The following is a 21,756-nucleotide window of genomic DNA, read 5'->3' on the forward strand; positions in this document are numbered from 1 at the left end:
ATTTCTTCGTGATTCTTTTTGTCAGAGATGTATCAAAATACTGTTTTACTATTCAACAAAGTAAGAATTCATGAGTCTATGCTGATGTAAATAAATAAGTAAATGAATGGGGAGAAGGAAAAGCTTTCCTTTAAGTAGAGAATCAATTCATAAATGTAGAAGAAATTCTGGCATTAGAAAATCACCATTTGGCAGTTATCATCGTAATAACTGAGTCAGATAAGAACCAGCAAAGGGTTCTAAACTAGTGGGTGAAAGCTTGAAGAGTGACAGGATGTTTGTATAATCTCAGAGTAGCTCCCCACAGGATACTTACTGACTACAAAAGGTAAAATGTTAACATATGGGGAATCTGAGCGAAAGGTGTCTGGAATTCCTTGTACTTTTCTTGTACAATAACTTTTCTGTAAATCTAAAATTATGTAAAATGAAAACAAAACAAAACCACCCACCCTATTTTAAAGTCACTTAAAAGAATTCTCCTTGTGGTTATACTTTCAATTTGTTACATAGTGAGGCCAATTTGTTTTAATTAGATTTTGACTTAATTTGGTTTTAATTATACAAAACACGTACACAAAGTTCCAAAGGCAAAACCATAAACAAATACCTTTCAGAGAGGCCTAGCTTTTGTCCCCTCTCCTCGTGCCCAATTTCTCTCACCTCATTGGCATTAGTTTTTGGTTTATCCTTCCATTGTTTGGTTTTGTTTTGAAAATGAGACAATACATACAAATACTCAAAATTTTCACATAACAACACGTGCATTAGATGACTCCATAGCACTACCTAGACATCTTCAGGGAGGTTTGTTTTTTTGTTTTGTTTTTTTAGAGAGACATTTGCGCGCTGATGGGAAAGATCCTGTAGAAAGGAAAAAACAACCCCAGAAGAGAAAGGGGATGGGATATAATATGCAAGTGGGAAGGGGGTTGGCCCTAGTGACAGCGAAGAAGGCAGGATACAGGGGCACCTGTAGATGCAGGCAGATGTGGATGTAAGAAGATGAGGAAGTTCTCTTCTGAGCACTTCTATTTTCCATTTACTTGAAATAAAAAGTGATCAGCAGGTGGGAGTGAGGAAGGAGAGGGGGTCGTTGGCAGAAGAGTGAAGGTGTGAAACGGGTTTTCAAAGAACATGAAAATGAACTAAGACAGTGGTTGGCAAACTTTAGTATCATAATCACACAGATCTGCTGGCCTACATCCCCAGAGTTTCTGACTCATAAGGTCTGGGATGAGCTTAAGGATGTGCATCTCTAACAAGGTCCTGAGTGATGTTGATGCTACTGGTCTAGGAGCCATGCTTTGAGAACCGCCAGACTAAGGAAATATAGCAGGACTGTTGGCAGCATAGGGGCCCACTCGAGGTTTGTAGTCATGAGTTTGAAGCGAGACCAATCAGCACTATTCTGTGTTTGTACCCAGCAGTCCTCATTTTAGCTGGTGAGGTTCAGGCCTGGAGTGGGTGGTGAGCTGAATTTAACAAGGGTTGGGATCTAGATAAGGAGAGGCCGGTAATATCATAAATGGATGGCACCAAACAAGCATATCTGTTTATTTCTTCTTTTCTACTTCTATCTTTTGTATAAATAAAAAGCTAAGATATCAACAGAGTTTGAGGAAGGGGAAGGGTGAGCAGAAGAGGATGTATGGGAATAAGCTGAGAACACCAAAACAAAAAGCAGAAAGTTCAGAATGAACAGGAAAAAGCTCATATAAAGGAAGAACTAAGAAAAGCTTACATTCAAATCTGGTCACAGTAGGGTCATCAGGGAACTGAAGATTAAAACAGAATCAGTGTTTTGAAAAGGGATGGCTTAGGTGTGGAAAAATAGCTAGCATGATAAAAATTTTATATTAGATTTTATGAAATAGAACATATAATAGATAAACACTATTTAGTCATTTAAATAAATCCGGCCAGGATCCCGAAAAGATATTTGCACACCCATGTTTATTGCAGCATTATTCACAATAGTCAAGAGGTGGAAGCAACCCAAATGCCCACTGACAGATGAATGGATAAAGAAAATATGGTATATACAAACAATGGAATATTATGTAGCTTGAAAAAGCAGGAAATCCTGTCACATGGTACAACATGGGTGAACCTCAGGGATATTATGCTAAACGAAATAAGCCCGTCATAAAAGGACAAATACTGCACGATCTGACTCAAATGAATTACCTAGAGTAGTCAAAAATCATAGAAAGTAGAAAGGTAGTTGCCAAGGGTAGGGGAAGAGGGAGAGGGGGCTAATGTTTAGTGGACACAGAGTTTCAGTTTGGCAAGATGAAAAATTTCTATATATAAACACAACAATAAGTATATTTAACACTACTGAACAATGTAAATATACTTTATAAAGTATAAATATAACAATATAAGTATACTTGCACAATATAAATATATTTAACACTACTGAACTGTACATTTTAAAATAGTTAAGATAGTTAATTTAATGTTATGTGTTTTTTTAACAACACACAAACACACACACAGACACACACACACACACACAAATTCCTCCTAGACCAATACAGTAATCATCTTCCTTCTCAGAAGTTCTAGAGTGAAGTAAGAGCTACAAAATATTTTTATTCTGGCAATTTAAAAATATTCTGTCCCATGTGTCATATTTATAACAAAGTAAAAGCTCTGGAGAATATGATGTTTAGAAGAGTGTATGTACCCAGAAATAATTAGAATGTTAGATAAAGCCCAATGAGTTAAATATTATTTAGTGTAAAGTAAACAAAGCTAAAGGGTAACAATTATGGGGAGGATAATAACTGACTTTTCTTCATTTCAGATGACAACAAAAAAGAAGAAATGACATTAAACTGCAGGGCCAACAGTTACACAGATGGACAGGTAGTGGTTAAATATTGGACTAGGACCAAAAAAAACCCCTGCAGAATTACTTCATTATTTTCTTTAAAATATAGGAGATATTTTAATTTACTTGGGAGAGTTCATCATGGTGCTAAAAAGGAGAGAATACTATCACAAATTTCATCTAATCCTAAAATTATAAGATTGTTTTAGAAAATAAATCCAAGGTCTTAAGGGAATACATGAAAACATACTAAAATAACACACAGATCAAATAAACCTTTTAAAAATTAAATAATAAAATAATTCATTACTCATGTTACTATAATGCAATACATGTGTCGACTTAAAAAAAAATGCACAGCGTGAGAGTTGCGAGTTAAGTTTTATTTGGGGCAAAATGAGGACTGCAGCCTGGGAGACAGCATCCCAGATAGCTCTGAGAAACTGCTCCAAAGAGACAGGGGGGAAGATCAGTATATACGTGATTTTGGTGAAGGGGGAATACGTGCAATCAAGCACATATTTTTTACAGAAGGTTTCTGCTAGTCTCGTGCAGGTTACTGCTAGTCACGAGGAACAGACGTCACCATGAAGGATTTTAGTGCTTCTCTAGATATGAGGAGAGGCAAGAATTGGGCTCATAAAATCAGCTCCTGAAAATATCTAACTATCTGAAGACCTGTTCTGCCAGTTTTTTCCGGAGCACAGAGTGCCTCATTTCTGCTCGCCACCTGAACTCCTTTCAGGGCGTGTTCAAAGTCAGCAGCTGCAGCAGCACATGATTTAATCCTTGTAGGGGTAGATGGCAAGTGCCAATGGAAAATACCAATTTTTTGTTGACACAGGAATGCCATTTTATGTGACTGTTAGTTTCTAAAATGAATCCAGAAAGAAAGAGAAATTAAATGCTTGTGCTTTAAAAGTACATATAGCATATTATGTATCATTAGTTAGGAAAAACAAAAAAATGCATATTTCTGCTTAGAATTTATAAACTTTATGCGGGGGGGAGGAGGGAAAACTTTTCACAATTGTCAAAGTGGAAGGTATTCATAGAAAAGATATAAATATTTTCTTAAAGTTAAGTGTTGATTAAGCTTAAAGATAAAGTTGTTGCATAGTGGTAGGGTTTTAAAAATATTTTCACAAGGAGTCTAAGGGTTGTCATATTGAAAAAAGAAAGAAAAGAGAAAAAACACACCTACCACCACATGCAAATATAAAAAATAAAAAGACAACCCCAACCAATTGCACCACAACCGGATGGAGGAACCCAGCTGACACACCAAGACGAATCTCTGTGTCTAGGGAATCTTGGGGTTCAGCTCCTTTTACTTCAAGAGAGCCTGAACTGTGAGTATGCCTTGATTTCAACTGCATAAATGATCCATTTTTTAAGTTACATTCTGATTATCTGAGTAATATAAATGAAACCTGCTTCATGGTGACTAGCAACACTTTGCTTCTAGAAACCTGAGTAAACTGAATGATACCTCTGCCGTGACTTGACTTAAAATGAGGCTGTCTTCTTAGTTACTTGAAGTACTTTAGGACATGAGATATTTACGCTCATACTATCAATATTATCACATTGTTTATACTGTATTTTGGATACTGCCACAAAGACTTGCAGATCTACTTGAATCAATTAAAAGTTATTTTCATATGCAACAAATTTTATTTCCAGTGTATTATAAGTGATCTGTAACTTATTAACTTTATTAAGTTATGCTGACTCCCTATTTTCAATAATAGTATTTTCTTTATTATATGATTTCTATTTTATGGTAATTTACCAAATCTGTTAAATTTTAAGTTTCGCATTTCAGAAGTTAATATGGTGAATATTAGAGAAAAGAAAAAGCAAAATACACTTTAGTGAATTCACCTAAAATTAAAAAATGTTTTAGCCACAGTTAAATTGAAAACAAAAGCTAATGTACTACTAATAATATTCTTTCCAAAGTAACATGCTTTCAATTTTCACTTTGTATGCAGAAATTAGTGCAATTTTTAAAGCATGGCCTGAATGATTCAGTGATTGTCAAGTCAAACTACAAATGTAAACGGCTGCTACCACTGCCAACTAGGTATGTATTTTAACATAGCAATGTGATGTTTTCACAAACATACCCAAACTGCATTTAAAAAGCTTTTGCTCATTGGAGGCCACAGTGGAATCTGTCGGGTCCTGCCCTCTAATACAGAAGCTCCTGTAGGAGCCAGTTGAAAAATTACAGGCAAGGGGAGGGTGGTGCTGGTGGGTACAATGCAGCACTAATACAGGGTTGCGGAACTTCAGGATTTGTCAAGTAACAACATTAAAAACCATTAACCATCTACTATCAGAAAACCACTGTGACCACTTCACACCAGTCACAACTAATGTCCCCTGGGAAACTGGTCCCTATGTGAATGCAGTGGTTTGTTTCTTATCTTCACTGGCCATTCGTAACAAATCAAGTAAGTGGTTTTTAAAACATCAGTAAATGGCCTTAGGAACAGCGAGTGATTGACACATTGTAAAGGAGGCAGAAATCAGCCATTAAGTTCCAAACAGAATCTAATCTGTTAATTTGTTAATAAATGACTGAACACTAGCCATTCAATACAGGGTTCTAAATGACAGCTACTACTACTGTTTAAACAAATACATTGTTCTTTTTGAGCTTGAAAATAAAGCAAAACCAGAAAGGTTTATTGGTGATCCTGTACAACTATTATTTATTTATTTTATTTGCAGATTAGAGCTGAGGCAAATGGTTTCAGGCTACGTGCTTTGCGCTAATGGCTTTCTAGAAACATCTTGATTATGACAATCAGGCCTAGAAATAAGTTTGAAAAGATATGCTCTGGGGGATATGCTGAACATTCTGATGAATGATTTGTGATTCTGTAAACTCTGGACTTACTTACTTACTATAATGGACATAGCAAATAAAAAGGTTAGTACCTTTTCCAGGGAGGTAAAGCTAGATGACAATCTTTTCTTAAAATCGCTAATGTGGATAATGCTAAAGGAATCATGTCAAAATGCCGCTGACAGAACTCATCATTAATAAAGAAAATGCTGATCATATGTGATTAGGAGGAGTGAGGTTTGGTGAAAAGGATCATGGGCTCTAAAAGCTAGACGGATCTGAGTCTCAACTTGGGTACAGACATTTAAGAGCTGTGTGGTCATGGGTAACGATCATAACATCTTTATCTTTCATTAATACCTACCTCACAAAGTTATTATAAGGATTATGTAAATGAAATAATATAAATGTGCTTAACACACTGTCTGGTACACAGCAAATGCTAAATAAATATTAGTTACTGGTTCAGTCATCTAGCTCAAGGGTTCAATTCTGACTGCACATTAGAATCCCCTGAGGAGCTTTTAAAGGAAACCATTGCCCGGAGCCCATTCCAGACCAATTAAATCAGAAGATCTGGGGATGGAGCCAGGCATTGGTATCTTTAAAAAGCCCTCAAGAGGATTCTAATATGCAGCCAGGATTGAGAGCCACTGAGAGTCTCTTCTACAAAGTATCCAACTGTGGCAGTCTCAAAAAAATCTTCCGTGGTAAAACCTTATTGCCTCCCCAAATAGATTGTTTCATTCTAAAAAAGCATTTCCTTAAAAGCAGGCAACATCTGTCTCTGCATTTTTACTCACTGGTCCTTCTTCTGCTTTCGGAAGACATACATCAGGAGGTGAAATCCTTTTCTCCATGGCCTTGAAAGTGTTCACATCTCCAGGTGCCTGTTTCCTTCCACTTGCTCCTCTGACATGATTTGGGCTCTTCCCCCCCTCACTGGCTCTGTGGCCTTTTTTAAGTGTGCTGCTGAGGATGAAACACTGTATTCCAGGTGGAACCCTACCAGCTTAGGACAGTACCGATTAGTAGTGACAATCTTCGTTTAAGACACTCCATAGGTACGAAGTCAACCAAAGACAGGTTAGTTTTTGCTGCAGCCACGTCACACTGCAGGCACAGCAACTGCAGTCAATCACAATTGTGTTTCTGTTCATGTAGCTAAAGCCCTTCCTGTACTTGAATAGTTTATTTTAATATCCACATGTAGGACTTTACATACTTTTCTACTAAATTCCCTTTTTCATTCAACAGCATTTATTGTGCTAAACACTTGGTACACAGAGGCAAACAAAACAGACTTGTTTCCTAACCCTAATGGAGTTTAAAATATAGCAATGGAGAAGAAAAACAAAACAAAACAAAAACTCTATGACCTTTAAAGTCATTTCAGCTGTCTGAGCTCTCAAACTCGTGTCACCTGTCATGCCTCAGCTCACTTTCATCAATGGCTATGAGATGTTTCTACCTGAGCGTCAGCCAGTTCCCTATGTGACCACGCAACACAGGTCCCTCTACAGGGGCCCTTCTCCTCTTCCTGGTAATCTACATTGCATTATCAGCTCCATTTTTGGCAGCCTGCCATTCTTCCTGGATTGCCCTTTCCTTTTTAGAATTTCAGATCACCAGAAACATGCGTGCAAGTTTCTATAAGCTTTGTGAAATCTGTCTCCGTGCAGTTGAGACACACGACAGACTAGGCTCAGTCCTCTTGCCTCCCTCCCTCCGTTGTCCTCAGCTCTGGCGACAGGCTCTTACCAGGGATTACATAACTTCCTCTTCACCAGTCAGTTCCTCTACCAAGGATTCAAATTCCCCCCTTGACAAAATTTTAAACAAGAATTTCACACTCTACTAAAATGGTTTCTTCTTGATCAAATTATAGGTAGTTTTAAGAAAGGCTAAGTTCTTCCAAATGCTTTTCTCTGTGTATAATGTCAAATCAGAAAATTAATTATGGTAATTCAAATCCACTGTACAGCATTCAAAGTTTAAATGCACACTCCTGAAAAAATATTTACCGAGAGCAGGGTCTCTGTCATTTTCACCTTCGTTTTCCAAGCAGTACTTAGCCAAGTGTGAGATATTCACTAAAACAAAATTAATCAAAAGGTGTTTTATTTTTTTTAAAGCTAACTGTCATTGAACACTTGTTATGTTCCAGGGTAAACATAACACTTGTTATGTTCCAGGTGTTATGTAAACATAACACTTGTTATGTTCCAGTTTTGTTGTTTATAGAATGCATTTTTCCATTTCTACAAACAAAAAAACTAAGGCTTAGAAAAGATTAAGTTGTTGGCCGAAGGTCACAGAGTTAGTTAGGTCTGATTTTGATAACCTTGTCCTGAATGTCTTTATGACACCTGCTAAGAAGCTTCTGTAAAGAAATAGGGAAGTCACTCTAAGAAAGGAATGTGACAAGACCCCCTGGAATCCTCTCCTCACATCTTCTCTTTATGATGGCCTCTCAGACTGAGCTCTTCACAGCAGCCAATGCCCAGCAAACAGCCAGTAACAAATAGCACTGCTAACATTCTCTGCTGCCACAAACAAGTGGAATTCACACACTATTTTACAAAGTTTCACATGACCTAGCCCACGGAATATTTCAGCTGCAGTTACTTCCTTCCAAAATCTTGGATTACACATCCTCTTTCCCATCTACATTATCACTCTATGTTCTATGCTTCTAGGTCAAGGAGACTCTCCAAGGTGCCTAACTGGCGGCTGTCACCACCTGACTTGGTTTTGTTTGGCTACTTTGCTCTCCTGTGCAGTGTTACGAGCCTGCCTAATGAGGCAAGTGCTGTGCTCTATTGGTCTGTTACGGTAATTGCATGCCCCCGTAGGCAAGTGATTTTAATACCCTCAACTTGGTGTTAGGTTGAAAAGGAAGAAATTTAGGACCATTTCCCCAATTCCCACCATGGAATGAGAGACTGCCACAGTTTATCTGTCACATACCATGTGGCAACACGTGTCAAAATGAATGAATGCCACCTATGAGGGAAAGAGTCAAGGCAGGAAGCTGGACAGGGGCCAGCAGTGGGCCCAGCTCACTCATGTCTGTAACTACCTTTAGGGAAACTGACACTCATCTTCGAAAAATATGAGCTGTCATTTCACCTCCATCTCTATTCCCATAAAAACTTCCCTAAGAAAAGATGATTCCATAGTTCAGATATTTATTTTAATATAATAAATGAAACACCTTGAACATTTATCATAGCATAGAAAAGGTTAGATCAGGACATTCCACAAGATTCTACTATATGTGCTGCTTGTTTTGTGATACCATAATGCTGCTACATATATTGTGTAGATATCCAAATGGTCCAAAGTAAGATAAAAGGAAAGCTTCTCACAATGTCTGAAAATAAATCATTTACTATTTGTGCTTTGAGCTAAAGTAATTGTTATTAAAATAACAAGTGACTCACTCAATGTTTGGCATTCTGTTGTAGGAGAAATCTGAAGACATAAAAGTTACAGTCAAGGAACATGTCATTTAGCACCTTCACTTTTTGATCTCTACAGAAGACAACGAGAAGTCAGATGGTAACAATGACGACAACTTCAGTCAGCAGCTGGCCTTGCTCCTCCCAGGGAGTGCACTTTATAACTAATCACAGCGTCCAATGGCCACACAACTTCTCAGGAGCATCAAATTTTACTGCCTGTTCCATGGATGAAAAATTACTCTCTAGTGTATTAACAACATTCTACTCTGTTATTTTCATCGTGGGCCTCGTTGGAAACATAATTGCCCTCTATGTATTTCTGGGTATCCACCGCAAAAGAAATTCCATTCAGATTTACCTACTCAATGTAGCCATTGCAGACCTCTTACTTATCTTCTGCCTCCCTTTCCGAATAATGTATCACATTAACCAAAACAAGTGGACACTAGGTGTGATTCTTTGCAAGGTTGTGGGAACACTATTTTATATGAACATGTACATTAGCATTATTTTGCTTGGATTCATCAGTTTGGATCGCTACATAAAAATTAATCGGTCTATACAACAACGGAAGGCGATAACAACCAAACAGAGTATTTATGTTTGCTGTATAGTATGGATAATTGCTCTTGCTGGATTTTTAACTATGATTATTTTAACCCTTAAGAAAGGAGGTCATAATTCCACAATGTGTTTCCATTATAGAGATAAGCATAATGCAAAAGGAGAAGCAATTTTTAACTACATTCTTGTGGTAATGTTCTGGCTAATTTTCCTACTAATAATCCTTTCATATATTAAGATTGGCAAGAATCTATTGAGGATTTCTAAAAGGAGGTCAAAATTTCCTAATTCTGGCAAATATGCCACTACAGCCCGGAATTCCTTTATTGTGCTTATCATTTTTACTGTATGTTTTGTTCCCTATCATGGCTTCCGATTTGTCTATATTTCTTCACAGCTAAATATGTCGTCTTGCGATTGGAAGGAAATCGTTCACAAAACCAATGAGATCATGCTGGTTTTCTCATCTTTTAATAGCTGTTTAGATCCAGTCATGTATTTCCTGATGTCCAGTAACATTCGCAAAATAATGTGCCAACTTCTTTCCAGACGATTTCAAGGGGAAGCAAGCAGGAGTGAAAGCACTTCAGAATTTAAACCAGGATACTCCCTGCACGATACATTTGCTGCAGCTAAAATTCAGTCTACTTCTTAAAGCACTTACGGTAAACATATTAAAAAGAATGATAAAATACAGCCTAATTCCTTGAAGAACAAAAAATTATGAAACAAAGCTCTAGCATTTACAAAGCTTAGATCCTCCCAAAGTCCTTTGCTTATTTGTGATATTTCATTTGCTTAATTATAAAATATTTTAAGTGCAAGCTTACACTCATCACTAGATTTTAAATCTGTATATAAAATCTTTTAGGCTAACACTGTTAACATAGATTATAAAATTAAATGAAATTTATGGTTTTAACCACAGAATAATTAAAGAAAATGTTATAGTTTCTCAAGTCACTAAAGTAGCTATTCAAAATCAAGTACCTAATACTAATTTAAAGTGTGCTTAAAAGTTAACTGATTTGAGGACCAACTTAAAATGTCAGAAAATATATGTTCATTGTCATTTAAAAAGCTTGTATAATTTGCCACTGTATTCACTTATGTCTAAACCTCTATTAACAGATGAAATAATAAAATTCTAATAAAAAATGAAATCACCCACTATCTATCACTGCTTAGTACAATAGGCGAGCTAAAATTCAATAGCCTAGCGACAGTACTTAAGACTGCACCTTACTTAAAACAGATTTATAAACAATTCAGCCATCTTGGACCATACACTTTGATAAAGCAAAATTGAAGATGTGTACACCCTATGATCCAGCAAGTCCACTACTAGGTATACATCTTACAGAACCACTCAAACATGTATACAAGAAAACATGTGTAAAGATGCTCAGTGACCTACTGCTCACAATACTAAACAAATGTAAACAACCTAAGTATGAGTATGCATCAGCAAAGGAATGGAGAAAAAAACTTCATCTGCATGCATCAACGTGGAGAATTGGCAAAAATAATGTTGAATAAAAAACAAAAACTGCAAAAGGGTATGTACCCTATGAAATCACTTATGTAAAATACAAAACCACATAAAACAATACCGTATTCTTTACACATCTATACATATGCAATAAAAATATAAAACATACGTCATAATATACACAAACATATATACCCACTTAAGGTTAATGGTTACATCTGGAGAGATTTGAAGCAAACATGGCAAAATATTAATAATGTCTGTTATACCTGTGTGGTAATACATGGGTATTTGTTATGTAATTTTTGGTATATATCTGAGTGTTTGAAATATTTCATAACAATAAAGAAAACCTGTAGGTTAGAATTAAAAGGAGCAAATTCTGAAATTTTCGTGTGTTCAAAAATAACTAGAGAGTAAGCTCTAAGAGAAAGGGCCCTTATTCGTATTCTTTATTTTTTTAATTTATCTTATTGAAGTATAGTTGATTTACAATGTTGTGTTAGTTTCTGCTGTACAGCAAAGTGATTCAGTTATACATATATACATATATATATATATATATATATATATATATTCTTTTTCATATTCTTTTCCATTATGGTTTATCACAGGATATTGAATGTAGTTCCCTGTGCTATACAGTAGGACCTTGTTGTTTATCTATTCTATATATACTAGTTTGTATCTGCTAATCCCAAACTCCCAATCTAGCCCTCCCTCATCCTAAGGGCAACCCCCTTGGCAACTGCAAGTCTGTTCTCTATATCTGTCAGTCTGTTTCTGTATCGTAGATAAATTCATTTGTGTCATATTTTAGATTCCACATGCAAGTGATATTATATATTTGTCTTTCCGTTTCTGACTTACTTCCCTTAGTATGATAATATCTAGGTCCATCCATGTTGCTGCAAATGGCATTATTTTATTCTTTTTTTATGGCTGAGTAGTATTCCATTGTGTGTGTGTGTATATACCACATCTTCTTTATCCATTCATCTGTCGATGGACATTTAGGTTGTTTCCATGTCTTGGCTATTGAGAATAGTGCTGCTATGAACACAGGGGTGCATGTATCTTTTTGAATTATAGTTTTCTCTGGATATATGCCCAGGAGTGGGATTGCTGGATCATATGGCAACTCTATTTTTAGTTTTTTGAGGAACCTCCATACTGTTTTCCATAGTGGCTGCCCCAATTTACATTCCCACCAACAGTGTAAGAGGGTTTCAAAAGGGCCCTCATTCATCACTGACTACCCAGAGCATAGTTGCATTGCCTGGCACGAAGAAGATCAATACATATTTGTTGAATAACTGAATGAACGAGTGAATGAATGGATGGATGAACGAGAAGGGAAGGAGGGAGGGAAGGGGTGCTTAACAGAACTGAAAAAGTAGGTTATTTTGTTTTTTTCCTAGTCAATGTATCTAGATATAGCTGCAGAAAACGTCATACAATTGTAATCAGGAGATGTCATTAAGGCAACCATTCTCAAAAGTTTGGCCAGCATTGTTCTTTTTTTTGTAACATCTTTATTGGAGTATTATTGTTTTACAATGGTGTGTTAGTTTTTGCTTTATAACAGTTTTTTGATTACACACAGAATCAGAATGCTGTTGACTTAATATGTAAAAGCCTGTTATGACAAACTGCAAGGATCCATTCTTAAGTTTCTGTCACAGAGTATGAGAATTTTTTTTTTTTTATAGTCAGAATACTTCTTCAAACTTCAGGTAGGCCACTGACTGGGAAATCAATATTAAAGAGTATGAAGAATTTCGTTAGGGCTGAATTTATTTTAATGAGATTTGGACTGTATACAGTTAGTGTTCAGTTAGTTGTATTTCAATAAGTGTACACAAATGGTTGAACAAACAATAGGTCAAAGCAGAATTATATTTAAAAAACAAGAAACATTTGAGAATAAAAATAGAAATTTGCAGAAAAATCAGAGGCTCAGAAAAAAGTAATAAATTTTATATTAATTACTCTGCTCTGACAATTGTTAACAAATACCAAACTGAAATTCAGTATTTCTGTTTGTATAATTTAAAAATATGACAATACTGATTTTCTCTCATGTTCTCAAAATTAAAATCTTTTTTACATTATTGGTAAACATTTTATATCCCTACATGTGTCTATTGTAAACATACAGTTTGAATGGTTAAATTACATTATTATTACTAGTAGTAGTTTTATGGAACATTAAAAGAAACACATATACACTCATAATTCTAGAAGCTTTCTCATTATTTATATTAAATGAGATGATCCCTATAAAGCCCTGCACAATGGCATTGTTAAAAAAGTAAAAAAGTACACTGAGTCAATTCTTGCTATAATATTTGTGATAAAATAAATTTTGTTAAAAGTCAACCTATCCATAAGCTCCTAACAGATTTTCTTTACCGACAGAAGTTTCACTAATAACATACCTTAGAGTAACCTGAATCCTGAGAATGTTTCTAAATTTTTAGAAAAATTTGCTAAACTTACCAAATTTAAGGCTATTTATTACATATAATCTTTTATTTCTTATTGAGCATTGGTGTACACAAGTAGGAAACACTGTCCCTACCTCCCCCAAGCCAAGATTTAGTTCTAGAAGCATACAGAAAAGGGAAATTCAGAAGTATATACATAGCCTCACCTTGCAAAAGATCTTGAGAACAAGTTTCTAAATAACATCTCACATATGCAAAACCAAACAAAGGCATAATTAACTGCCTGGTTGCGAGAGTAAGACCTAAATGCTGAGTTTTGCTGTTAGTTTTGGAAAAGTATTCTGTGCAGAGCTGGGTTTGATGGCAGTTGAATTTCTAAGATCAGGTCAATAGAAAAAGAAAATTCTGTTCTAGTACAGAAGGTTTTGTTTTCAACTTCTTTTCAAAATGGATTCTTCAGTTCTGCTGATATGAAAGTAGAACTAATATAATTACAGCTCTGTGAAGCAAAGCCTTACTGAAAAGTTATCCATAAGAGAAAAACAGCATGAAATAGAGTTCTCTCAACAGGCAGCCTGGATTTTGCAGAAACATGTTAACAGGCTACTTATTCTTTAGCCTTTTGAAGTATGAATGGAAACTTATTTTTACCAGATATTAAAATATATTCTTATCCTTCATTAAGGATAACACTGTGGAGCACATGCAAGGATAAACTTATCAATGGAACAGAATGCACAGCTCTACGCAGACCCTCAACGATACATGAGAAGATTATATGACAAATTAATCACTCTCAACAGGGTAGGAGCAGGAACAAATCAGAGGGCAACCTAGGATTCTGTTAGTCAAGATGTGCTAGAAGCTTGCAAAGTGGGGTTCAGTGAATTTTTTTTTAAACATCTGTATTGGAGTATAATTGCTTTACAATGGCGTGTTAGTTTCTGCTGTTAAATGAAGTTTTAAAAAGTTTTCTGAGTGACTCTGATACACTTTCTTCCTTCAAAGAGAATCACTGCAAATAAAGGAGACCTCATAAAAAGCATCGGGGAAGGAAGAAATGAATTAATAAATAGTGCTGTGCTTATTTAAAATAAAAGCCAATTTATAGCCTCGCCTCATATCACACCAAAAAAAAATTATATCTGGATCAAGAGTTAAATGTAAATAATGAATGCATTAAAAGACTTAAAAATATGTGACTAACTCATCTGTGGAAGGGAAAAGACTTCCTATTAATAAAATAGAAATAAGCACAGGGAAAGATGCATAGATTTGACTTTTAAAAGTAGACTATTTTTTTGTCAAAAACCATAAACAAAAATAAAAGCAAAAGCACAAAGTGAGAAAAATATTCACAACAGATATGACATTTACTGGAGAGTTTTCTATGTCAGGCACCAAAGGACACCATAAACTTCTAAAGAAACTTGTATTTTTGATCAGAAGAAAGCATCTGAATCTCAGAATATAATCTGAACTATGACAACTCGAATGAGATAAGAAACTCTCACGATGGATGATGCAGTGTCCTTTTTCGTAGCTACATGGCCAAGTTGAGAACACATTCCTATAAGTGGCTGCTATAGTGCCTCAGTTCAGTCTGGTTTTCAAATTAAGACATGGAGGACTGCTTGCGTGGTGGTAACAATAGACTCAGAGCTAAAATGGAAGTGCTAGGTTTGTCCTAAACTTCTATTTTGCCTCTTATTTCCCCCCTTCAAGTTTACATGCAACGGAATGGGAAGCAAAGTAAAATATATTTATGTACCTTTTACTGTGCTGGGTGCTCGCAATGCATTATTATCATTTACTCCTCATTGCATCATGATTGAAGTATTTTCTGTATTTTACATATGAGGGGATGCAAGTTGGTAGACTTTTATTCCACAGGCATTGTCTCTGCTAAGACACTGCTTTTCGTTTTCATTTCATTCTGCCCAAGCACAATGGTAATTACTGTGATGTCTTTTGTTTTTTAAAAAAAACCATAAATGGGTATTAATATGTATTTAGGGCAAAAAATTCTGCTTATTACTCATCAAAACTGTGTGATGTCAAAAGACCAAAATCTTAAAGAACTAGTTTTCTAGCTATCACACATTTGTACACTCTGTGAAAGCTCTGCCTGAAACATGGACAATAAAGCAGTACAAAAGCATACAGGTTGAATAGAAGGAGAAAAAAAAAGAAATCAAATTAGAGCATCTCACCCTTATTAATTTTGCTTCTAGCCCAGGAAATGCATAAAGAACCATCATAAGATGAGCTTTGGAAAAGGTTTCTAATTGTGGTTTGGATACAGGTATTGATGATGCATAGAATCTCTTTTTGTGTTAGTAAGCCATGCAAGTTATTCCAGGAGCAACAGTTAACTGTTACAGTCATACTCTGGTTTGGTAATTCCACATATAATCATTTTTTAGGTATAAAATATTTCAAACATACAAAAAAGTGAAAATACAACATAACAGGCAGCTAAGCACCCATCACCCAAATTGTGCAGATGTTAATGTTTTGGCCCTATTTGCTTAACTGTTCCCTTGTACCTATACATAATCCAAGAAGATATACTAAAGCTCATCCGGAGGTAGCCTCTTGCCTAAAGTTAGTGTATATCATTTTGATGTACATGTTTATACTATTATAACATTCGTAAGTGGCATGAATAACAATGTGCGTTAGTTTTTGTTTTTAAAATTTAACAAATAGTATCTCACTAATACATCCTTTTGTAACTTTTTTCACTCAAATTATGTTTGTGTTGATAGATTCATTCATTTTAACAGATGCATAGTGTTTTACTGTGAGAATAAACAACAGTTCAATTCTCCATTTCTCCTAACAATGGGCCTTTAGGTGGTTTCCACTTTTTCACTATTAGAAACCACGCTCAAGAGAAGTCTCCTGTGTGCATGTGTGGAATTTTTCTATGGCTGACACTTAGAAGTAGAAATGCTTGGTTGTAAAGGGTATAAACATCTTCAGTTTACTTCAGTTGTGACAAACTGCTCTCCAAAGTGATTTTACCAATTTATACACCTATCTCACCACTAGTAAGATAAGAGTTCCTCTACCCACATCCTCACCAATACTTGGTTTTATCAGATTTACTAACTTTTGCCAATCTGGGAGGTGTGAAATGGCATCTCCCTGTGGTTTTAATTTGTGCCTCCCTGACTGCCAGTGAAATGGAGCAGCATCACCTCATGTTTCTTTTTTGCCCATTCATGTTTCTTCTTGGGTGAATCATCTATTCATATCTACACCATTTCCCCTTTTCCCTTTAATGAGTTGCTTTTATTCTTTTTTTTTCTTTCAAATTGTTGAAATAATTCTTTATATATTATGTATACTAATCTTTTGTTCTTTATATGGGTTGCAAATAACTTCTACCAGTATGGGACTTGTCTTTTACTTTGCTTATGGTTTCTTTTGCCAGACACCATAAGGAAAGGAAGACGTTTTCTAATCAATAAATCTAGATGAACCCTGGCCTTCTGAAATATATACACCCCTCAAGGACCAAGCTAAAGAATTTGCAGATGAAATTATCTTATAATTAGACAGCTTGGCATTTCAGTCAGAAATAGTATAGTACATAGGAGTGCAAACGAGGTGTCCCCTGAGAACAAAAATGTTTTCTCAGACTTAACCTACAAAATTAAACATCTAAGTATTACAGATATGCAAACGATTTTAAAGGGATAGAAAGTCTCCTAGACCAGGAGCTGACCTGTTAAGTGTATCAACATATTTAAAGAAAGAATTGGCCATTCACTAGCAGGTAAGTGAGGGAAACTTGTTAGAAAAAGGGGGGTGGAGACTAGGAAGATGTTGGTATTGCCCACCCAGACAGAGTCCAGGGGAACAGTCTTAACCAATGGACCAAGAGTATTACCATCCCACTGGTAAAGCCATGGGGAGGATTATGGTGGCGCTGCATCCAATAGGTCTTCTTAGCCTACTGACATTAAACATTAAATAATGAACTGAGAGGCAGCATAATGGACAGGTTAATAGGGCAGCTGCTGCAACCAGACTGCCTGAGTTCAATTTCTGGCTCCACCACTTACTATGTAACTTTGTACAAGCTCTCTTTCCTCTACTGAGAAAACAAAAATAATAGGAACACCTAACTCATAGTGTTATGGAGACTAAACGAGTGAATAAATGTTCTTGGCCATTAGGAAACATTCAATATATGTTACTGAAATACTCAAATGCCAAAGGAAAGACAGGGGAAATATATAAAATGGAATGGTCAGAAGCTGAAGGTACACACCAGAACCAGGAAGATACACAGTGGAAGCTGACCTGGACCAAATGAGGTGGGGAAAGCACTCATAAAGGGTAATTTAACTTTAGCTTTCACTAATAACAGCAACGTCCAGGACAGGAGCTACAGCAGACCCATGCTGTCAGAACCATACTCTGAAACTTGAGCAAGTAGAAGAGGAGAGGATGCCAGAAGAGGGACAGTTTGAAAGAATGGGATTACTTAGCCTTAAAGCAGAAGACTAAAAGAAAGGCATTAGAGCAAAAATGTGTGTGTGTGTGTGTGTGTGTGTGTGTGTGTGTGTGTGTGTGTGTGTGTAGCCTCAGACAGCAAGCAGAAAGAGGACCAGTGAAGGATGGGAGTTGCAAGCAGCATGTTTCACCAGACTGTAGAAGAGGCTTTTCTAACAACTGCAGATCTCAAATGGAATAGAAAGCCAGTGAGTTATTTGCTAGTAGAACTATTTCAATATAGTATGGATCCTCAGCAGGCTGGAAAGGCAGCAAAGCATTTCGAGCATTTAATAAAGTTTGGATTAGATGTTCTTTAGATCCCTTTAACAGAAGTTTTGGGTTTTACAGAACATTCAATACCTTAATAATGAGTGGCAACCAGGGGCCACCTGTGATCTTGTTGCCCCATCATGTTGTGCCCATACAGTCGTGCCCTCAGGGCTATTCAGATGTGTGCGGCCAGGGGGCAGAGGAAGGAGGCTGCTTGCTGTATGGTCAATGGTCCCCAAGCAGTTTCCCAGAATCTTCTTTTGTAGCAGATTTGTCCCATGTCCCTTGCTCAGCACATCACAGGCATTCATTAATATTTACTGCTACAGAGACTGTTTAAACTCTATCTAAAATAAGTTGATGGATTCTGGGAGTTTTGTGACATTTGTTATGTTAGGTGCTCATTTCTTCGCTTTCTTACTGATCCTTGGTTTTGTTATGCATAATCAGAGTGGTCAAACAGGTTACTGCATTGCATCCTGAAGCGGGGTCAAGGCACCTTCACTGTAAAACTGGCTCAATAGTATAAACTCAGGTGGGAATGGTAATCCCTCTGATGTGTGATATTTTCAAATTTTATCCAATGGCAAACTTCTGGACTAAAAAAATCTTAATGCCTTCCTTTAACACTGCTGGCAATACTGTTACAGGCCCTTTCCTGTTATACACATTTCCTTTCTATGTTTCCTGCCTCTTCTCATGTTGTCACCTACCAAGATCTTCAATACTGCCCCCTCTATTTTTTTTCCTTTCCTGTACTCAGCAGCACCTCTTTCTCTTCCCCAGTTCAGTTTTATCTCTTTATTTTCTGACTTTCTCTTTTAATTGCCTTTCTCGCAATTTAGTGTCCTCTTATGTGTTCCCTGATTTGTCAGAAGCAGAAATGCTTCATTATTTGGGTGGAAATTTCGTTTGTACTCAAAAGAAAAACACTGTTTCCGCTATATTAAAAACAACTTTCAGCTGGTTGCAAAGGGAACTGATGAGGTTTGCATGCATGTTCATATTCAGTTCCCCTTTGTGGCCAGTGAGACTTGAAAAACACTGGAACACACAGGGTCAGCTCTTGTGCGGACTGATTATAGAGTTCCAAATATATGTGGCAAGTAGTGAGAGGTGTCAGCTAAATAAGTAACTGATGGTCTCATGCTCTGATAGTTGGCATTTGTGATCCTGCAAATAACTAAACCTCCAGTAATAAGTACAACCTAGCACGGTGGGGGGAAAAGCTACTAAAGGGGCAAGCTAGACTAAGCATCCCTCTGTATCCTTTTAGGCTCTAGTATTGGAGATCTCAATTAATTATCCAGTTCTTAGGATCAGATAAGCAGAAACAGACTTTTCTTCTAGTTTTACTGAAAAGCTAGATTAGTTCTGGAAATAGAAAAGGGCTATTTACAGAGGATGAAAAGTACAAAGGAAACAGCATGGATTCCTGATACTTTCAGTACACCTTTTAATACAAGAAATAATCAAAAGAAAATGACAGCTCCATGACTGAACTGAGGCACAGTGGGTATCCCTTTGCAAAGTAAACTTAACTTTTCTTTTTGGATGTTATCCAAGAAGCAATGGACTCTGAGGTACACATACTATATTAATCCCAAAGGAAGAACCAATGTACTGTACTTTGAGGAAAAAAATATAAAAATCTAGTTAGAACACTGCTGTTGCAAGCACCGTAAAGAAAATGTGGTAGATTAAAATTCTCTGCAGTGGGACTTCCCTGATGGCTCAGTGGTTAAGAATCCACCTGCCAATGCAGTGGACACGGGTTCGAGCCGTGGTCCGGGAAGATCCCACATGCCACGGAGCAACTAAGCCCGTGCGCCACAACTACTGAGCCTGCACTCTAGAGCCCGTGCGCCTAGAGACCGTGCTCCGCCAACAAGAGAGCAACGAGACGCCACCGCAACGGGAAGCCCCCGCACTGCAACGAAGAATAGCCCCCGCTAGCTGCAACTAGAGAAAGCCCACGCGCAGCAAAGAAGACCCAATGTAGCCAAAAATAAATAAATTAAATGAATAAATTAAAAAAAAATAAATTCTCTGCAGCTCTTCCCATCCAGAAGTGGAGTCTTTGCCCACCTCTTGAATCTGAGCAGGTATCGTGACTAGCTTTGACCAATAAAACATGGTGGACATTGTATGGCATCTAAGCAAGGCCTTAAGAGGCCTTGCAGCTTCCAGTTTTGTGCTCCTGGAACCCCAAGACCATCACGGTGTAAATAAACCCAGGATGAAATATCACATGGAGATACTCAGCCCGCACAACCATCTCAGCTGAGGCTCCAGACATGAGAGAGACCATCATGGACCATCCAGCCTCAGCTGAGCTGCCAGATAACTAAGAAGCTGCATGAATGACTCCAGGAGAGACTGACAGTAGAACTGCCTGGCTGAGCCCAGAACAAATTGCAGGATTGAGAACGAACAAATGGTTGTTGTCATAAGCCACCAAGTCTGGCGGTGGTTTGGCATGCAGCAATAGGTAAATGATGCATATAAAATTAAATTAAAAATATGTGTACCATTAATTTCTAAAAAGGTGACAACAAATATAGTAAGTAATTTCATTAACAAAAAAGACAATGCCTCTGTTTTGCTTAAAAGCTGTGTGTGTGTCTGTGTGTGTATCTGGGTGTGAAAGAGAGAGGGAGAGATATTTATTTTCCAAACCACTGCAGAGTGGAGAGTGGCAGGGTTATTGAAGATTTAGTAACGAACCATGAGTTGTCAGAGATAACAAGCATATGCTGCATGATGAGGCAACTGGTTAGGTGGTATCTTAACAGGAGGGGATCTGTGTAGTTTAAGTTGACAGGAAGAAGTGACTACAGTGGAGGGTAAAGGTGATTTCTCCTATGCTTTCATTAGGTAAAATACACTTTAAATTACACTTGTTGATAGACATGACATGTCGTTTTCATTACAAGCCTTTTAGTATTATTTGACTATTAAAAACTATGTCCATAAATTGCTATGATTAAAAAAAAAGTTAAGAAAAACTAAAGATATGAGAAAAACTTTCGCATACTAAAAGGTCAGACTTTCTTTTTACCGCTAGGATAATTGTAGTTCTGAATGATTTTACAAAGGTGACCCTTGTGATAATCACTAGTACAAAACAAAACGAAATCTCCAAAGGACATAGCCTATTAAAGGCAGATGAGTGTCAATGGGTTTTCAGCTTAAGGACAGAAATCCATTGTCCATACAATTATTTTTATTCTATCACGTTTTTTTCAGCTACTAAGATAAAGAATCATTTTGTTAGAGCTTAAAAAAACTAAACTTTT

General features: G+C 36.7%; 2 protein-coding genes across 13 annotated transcripts in view; one reads left to right on the forward strand and one right to left on the reverse strand.

The window, feature by feature from the left end:
- The window catches only part of CASK (calcium/calmodulin dependent serine protein kinase), a 394,779-nt gene that overhangs the window by 139,311 nt on the left and 233,712 nt on the right, over nucleotides 1–21,756 (reverse strand). The gene's annotated exons all lie outside the window — the stretch shown is intronic.
- GPR34 (G protein-coupled receptor 34) lies at nucleotides 1,793–21,750 on the forward strand. 3 transcript variants are annotated; one of them, XM_082378226.1, is made up of 4 exons: nucleotides 1,793–4,194; nucleotides 4,840–4,931; nucleotides 8,402–8,507; nucleotides 9,173–21,750. In XM_082378226.1, exon 4 carries the CDS (start codon nucleotides 9,264–9,266, stop codon nucleotides 10,386–10,388), a length of 1,125 nt encoding a protein of 374 aa, XP_082234352.1. In that variant the 5' UTR covers nucleotides 1,793–4,194; nucleotides 4,840–4,931; nucleotides 8,402–8,507; nucleotides 9,173–9,263; the 3' UTR covers nucleotides 10,389–21,750. The 3 variants fall into 3 exon arrangements, with proteins under 3 accessions (XP_082234352.1, XP_082234351.1, XP_082234353.1); XM_082378225.1 differs by lacking the exon at nucleotides 8,402–8,507; XM_082378227.1 differs by lacking the exon at nucleotides 4,840–4,931.

The sequence above is a fragment of the Balaenoptera borealis genome, assembly GCF_965194805.1.
Source record: "Balaenoptera borealis genome assembly, chromosome: X".
NCBI classification, from domain to species: Eukaryota; Metazoa; Chordata; class Mammalia; order Artiodactyla; family Balaenopteridae; genus Balaenoptera; species Balaenoptera borealis.

Bases quoted from the DNA above. Each gene is read 5' to 3' on its own strand.
- GPR34 (XM_082378226.1), top strand. From the start codon at position 9,264: ATGGTAACAATGACGACAACTTCAGTCAGCAGCTGGCCTTGCTCCTCC.